Source organism: Dasypus novemcinctus, chromosome 18, assembly GCF_030445035.2.
Source record: "Dasypus novemcinctus isolate mDasNov1 chromosome 18, mDasNov1.1.hap2, whole genome shotgun sequence".
NCBI classification, from domain to species: domain Eukaryota; kingdom Metazoa; phylum Chordata; class Mammalia; order Cingulata; family Dasypodidae; genus Dasypus; species Dasypus novemcinctus.
Window position 1 is genome coordinate 80,351,121 of NC_080690.1, and position 5,251 is coordinate 80,356,371.

General features: G+C 65.1%; 1 protein-coding gene across 1 annotated transcript; it reads right to left on the minus strand.

The window, feature by feature from the left end:
- Positions 1-323: 323 nt before the first annotated feature.
- UBE2S (ubiquitin conjugating enzyme E2 S) lies at positions 324-4,781 on the minus strand. The gene is made up of 4 exons (XM_004455465.5): positions 4,534-4,781; positions 3,813-3,960; positions 2,453-2,643; positions 324-792 (listed from the first exon to the last, which is right to left on the minus strand). Exons 1-4 carry the CDS (start codon positions 4,534-4,536, stop codon positions 463-465), a joined length of 672 nt encoding a protein of 223 aa, XP_004455522.1. The 5' UTR covers positions 4,537-4,781; the 3' UTR covers positions 324-462.
- Positions 4,782-5,251: the final 470 nt, after the last annotated feature.

A 5,251-nucleotide genomic window follows, 5' to 3' on the forward strand; every position in this document is an offset into this window, starting at 1 on the left:
GAGGCGGGCTGAGCGCGGGCCTGTGGGTGAGGCATGCTGTGCTGGCCTGGGGCGCACAACCAGCTCATCCCCGCCAGGGCTGGAATGGGAGCCTTGGGGGGGCAGCACCTTGCTCCCACCCAGGACAGGCAGCCCGGGGGCCCACCCACCTCCACGTGAGATCCGGGATCTCCCGAGGGGCAACGGCATGCCCACCCCACCCCAGCAGCCCTGAGGCGGCTGGAACCTCCACACCCTGGGCCTGCTCAGCTAGGTGGAGACGTCGAAGGCCACAGCCCAGCGCGGAGGTACAACGGTCCTGGGAGCCCACCAGGCCCAGCAGCCACTTTTCCAACTTTATTTAGAAAAACAAATCCAGGCCCCCATGCCCTCCCCACCCAAGCCATAATTTAAATAACTTAGTGACAGAGTTGGAGAGACAGGCGGGGTTGGGGGAGAAGGGAGGGGAGGAGGGAGAGCCCACTACAGCCGCCGCAGTGCCCGCTTCTTGTCCGTCTTTTTCTTGGCTGCCAGCTTCTTATCACGCTCGCCCGCATGCTTCTTGGCCATGGGCCCGTCAGCTCCTCCTGGGCCTCCGGGGGCCAAGGGGTCAGTGGAGGAGGCCGCGGCTGTGCCAGCCAGAGCTCGGCCGGCCTCGGGCCTCCCGCCGCTGGAGCCCCCGGCCCCTCCGTGGATCTCCGTGAGCAGGCGGGCGCGCGCGGCGTACTCCTCGTAGTTCTCCAGCAGCAGGCGGCCCGCCTCCTCGTTGAGCGCAGACTCGGGGTTGGGGTGGATCAGCAGGCACTTGATGGTCTGTGGGGCGGGGCCTGAGGTCAGCGTGGGAGAGGCCAGCGGCAGGGCCGGCCTCAGGCTCCCATGCTGGCCCAGCTCACCCCGTCTTGTCCTCCCTACGAGCGGAGCCCCCACAGCCTCTCGCCACCCCCACTGGCGGCACTGCCTCTGTAAAGGTGCTGAGTGTGTGACCCGCCGGATCCTCTGCCCTCCACCTCCGCTAGGACAGAGACAGTTTGTAGTTGGCGCTGGGGAAATGTGCGTGGAAGGAACCGATGCTGTGGGCAAGCCTGGACGGATGGCTTAACAGCACGCTTCTAGAGCCCCTGCTGGGCGCTAAGAAAGCGCCAAGGCCGGCCCTCAGCAAGCCCAAGCCAGCTAGTCACTTGCGCAGCCCTGTTAGAGCTGCTGTGGCTCTGCCCGCCCCTGTGCAGCTCTAAGCGAGCGCGCAGCCCCTAGGGCCTGGGCCCCACCCGATCAGCGCCGCAGGGCTGGACTGCAAGTGCTTGTTAAACACAGACCCGAGGCTGCTGGACCCCCACCGTGCTGTCCTCCCACAGAACCTGACAGACAATTCCAGCGCTCTCCCTGGTTTCCACAGGAGTCCGGCTCAGAGAAGGCGCCCTGGCCTGGGGAGGCCCCAGAGGCCCAAGCAGCAAGCTGGGGGGCCCTGCAGCAGGGGGTGGGAACCCCTCTTGGAGAGGAGACTGCGGGCAGAGGCAAGCCAGAGGCCGCCTGGAAGCCCGGCCGCCAGCAGCCCTGGAGGACGCTCTCTGGAGAAGCCTCAGGACGGGTGTTGGCGCCCTGGCCCCTACCCTTGCTGGCCGAGACAGCACCAGGTGCGCCGGTGACTGGGAGGCTGTAAATGCCCGGGGACGACGGGGATCCAGGGACCTGCCCTGGCTCTGTCCATCTCCATTCTCATCCCCTCTTGGGGTTCATCCGAGGCAGGCCCAGAACTGCCCACAGGACTGCAGGAGCCCCTTGCAGCCCTGGAGGGCACCGGAAACACCCGGAGCTAGTGAGTTCACCTCCACCCCCCTTCAGCAGCCACTGCTGCCACCCGGGGAGGGGAAGGGGAGCCGCCTGCTGACCTTTGAGTTCACCTCCTGCAGGAACCCCCAGTTCCCCACTCTCCCGCCAGCTCCTCAGGCACCTGTCCTGCGCCCTGTTACATTTATTTTCTTGTAAGGCAGGCTGGGTCAGCCTGAAGCACGGATGGCGCCTGGGGCTGGGGGGCTTTGTTGGGGGCTGCCCGGGCTCCGCAGGAGGCGCAGCAGCACCCCTGGCCTCTACCCACTCCCGCAGCTCCAATGGCCAAACGTCTCCCTGGGAGGCAAAACCTGCAGGGATGTGCTGGGATTACAGTGGAGGTGGCACAGACCTGATGAACAGACTAACCGCCACTGACCTGCACGCTTGAAAAGGGCACGTGGAGCGAGAGGAGAGCCCTGTGAGCCAAGTGCCCCTTCCGCACCCCAGGACCTGCTCCTTGTGAAGGGGACTCAGCACAGCGACACTGGCTGCCCCAAGACCACAACTGCCAATTTTCTCCAAGTTTTCCAGAACAGCCAGATGCCTGGAGTGTGACGTGGAACCCCCCGCTCCCTCAGCTGAGAGCTCATCTTGTAGCAAGAACTGGGACGGGGCAGGGCCCCGGTGGCCTCACCCCGGAACTCACCAGCAGCACGTGCCGGATGCCCAGCTCCGCCGTCCAGTCCCTCTTAAGCACGTTGACGCAGATCTCGCCGTTGGCGCCCACGTTGGGGTGGAAGATCTTGGTCAGGAAGTAGCCCTTGGGTGGAGAGGCAGGGAAGTCCTTCCCCAGCAGGAGTTTCATGCGGAACAGGCCTCCAGCGTACGGGGTCCCCTCTGTGCGGAGAAGGAACCGGTCAGAACCAGTCAGGGCTCCCCACACCCAAGCCGACCCCAAGGTCCGCTCTCCCAAGGCTGCTTCTTCCTCGCCCAGGCTGGAATGCCCCCGAGGACAGACCCAGGCTCCCAGGGGCCACAGGAAACACGCCCCCACCACCCAACCCTGGCCGCGCTTCTCCTCCCCACTGACTGTCCTGGTCGCACACTGCTCCGCACACCTGCACACCTGCACACCCACCCGCCTTTCTGCAAGTCCCACAGAAAATAAGTGGTCAATGCCACTGCTGTTCCCCCAGTAAATGCTCTCATTTACCTACTTGCCCAGGCCCCCAAATGTGGGAGTCATTGCAGACTCAGGCCCTGTACCCCCAATCCCAAAAGCAAACCTCCAGGGCTTCCAAACCTGACTCCTTTCCCCCTGGCAACCCAAGCCTCCCCACCAGTCAGAAAGAACCTCTTTAGACCCACCAGTTCCTCTCCTGACTCCCTAGAGGCATAGGATTGGCACTGAAATGCTTCCCTAAAGAGAAACATCTCTTCCCTACTTTTTCAATGCTTTGTTTCTGTGAAGCTCCTTCTGTCTTCCCCTTCTGCCACCCTCACCCCTAGACTTATGCAGCACTGCATCACCGTAAGTGTCACCACCTCGATGCCCTCCTGACGACGTCCCTCAGCCACCTGCTCCACTAACACCTCGGGTTACTCTGTGGAAGCTAACATAGCCACGCACAAGCACCTGCGACCGACTGCACCCGTCCCCCTGCACCGCTGGGCCGGCTTCTCTCCACCATGTCCCCAGGAGCCTGACGAAGAGCATCTGCCCACCGTCCAGGACTTCACTTGTGTCACCCCTCTTCCTTCTCCTACTTAAATCCTACCTAGCCTTCAGGTGCCAGAGAGGCCATACTTGAAAGCGTCACCCACATAAGCAGGGCTCCAGTGGATGCTCCCCCAGCAAGCGGGAATTGTTCATGTAAGAAAAGGTACAGAATGACTCGTCATTTGTGGGGTCCCATACCCCCAGACTGAGCACCTCGGGAGTAAGAGGTTTGTCTGTCCTGCCAGCGAGGCCTCCACCTGGCGCAGGTCCAGTCTACGATGGGTGCTTCTCAGCCACCTGTTCTAAGGATGAAGCCGCCCCACCCTCCTTGGTTGCCGACACTCACCGGGGCCCTCGATGGTGACCTGCAGGTCGGTGAGGTCCTCCTCGTTGGGGAAGACCTTGATGCCATCGGGTGGGTCAGCAGTCAGCGTCGTCACCTCCTTGTACACCAGGCGGATGATGTGGGGAGGCAGGTTTTCCACATTGGAGTTCTGGGTACCGACAGTAAAGGGGAGATGAGCGGTCAGTAGAGTCTGACCCCCCGCCCCCACAAGATCTGGGGGTGCCAGGGCCTCCCCATTCTAGAGCCTGCTGTCCTCAGGATGTTGTTAGTCCCTCGCTTCTCAAACCCCCCATCTGACATCCCACTAGAAGAGGGAAAAGATCTCCAAGAGAACTTCCGGGTGGCTCCATCTTCCCAGAAGCCTCCAGAGCCCCCTGAAGCCCCTTCACCGACCCCCAGCGGCTCCACCTACTCGGGGCTTCCTCCCACCTTATCTTGGTAGGACAGCCCTCGAGAACCCAGCTGACGCCCGGAGATGGCGGCGGAGCGTCCTGGCTCCCGGTGACACCCACGGGCCGGCTACGAGGCGCCCGGGGCCCTCCCCGCCAGGAGGCCTGCGGGCCGCCCCGGCCCTGCCCCGCCCCCGGGGCCCGCCGCCGGTCCGGGACCCCCGGGTGGGCCTTCAAATCGCTCAGGCCGTCCGCGCGAGCACCCTGCAACTCCGCCCCCTCCTCCGCCGAGTCCCGGGCCGCCCCCCGCTGGCCTGGCCGGTCGCACTCACCATGACTGCGGTCGGCCGGGGGCGGGTCCCCCCGGCCCCCTTCCTGCGCTCTGCGGGCCGCCGGCCGGGGCGGGGGGCCCAACTGCTGCCGCTGCGGCCCTGGCGAGGCGCCGGCGGCCTCGCTCCGCTTCCGCTGCCTCCGCGCCCCGACGCGCTCCGGCCCGCTGCTCCGCTGCCTCCTGCTCGGCCGCACTGAGCCAGCCGCGCGCGCAGCGCGGCGCTTTTATACCAGCGCGCAGGCCACGCCCCCCGCGGGCCCGCGGCGGCGCGCCTCGGGCCGTGACGTCAACGCGCACGTTCCTCGGCGTTCGACTCTCTCACCAACCCCCACCGCAAGGTACGGGGAACGGCGAGAGAAGTTGGGGAGGGGACACACGCCGGGCCGGCCAGTGGGGACGCGCGGGGCTCGGGAAGGGGCCCTCGGAGAATGGAGGGGCTGCGAAGGCGGAGAAGAGGCGAAGGCGAGGCGGGAGACGATGCGGCCGCTGATTGGGCCGTTTGAACGCGACGCAGCCACGGCCCAGCGTACGCGCGCGTGTCCTCCCGGTGAGGAAATCGTGCCCGCGAGTAACGGTCAATCTGGGAGCCCGAGCAGGGCGTAGGGGGCGGGACTCGGGGGGTTTTAAATGGATGATGGAAGGCGCTCTGACCAATAGGGACGCAGAATCGTGAGACAGCGTTACGATCCTCGCACGGGCCAATCCTGACAGAGAAAGCG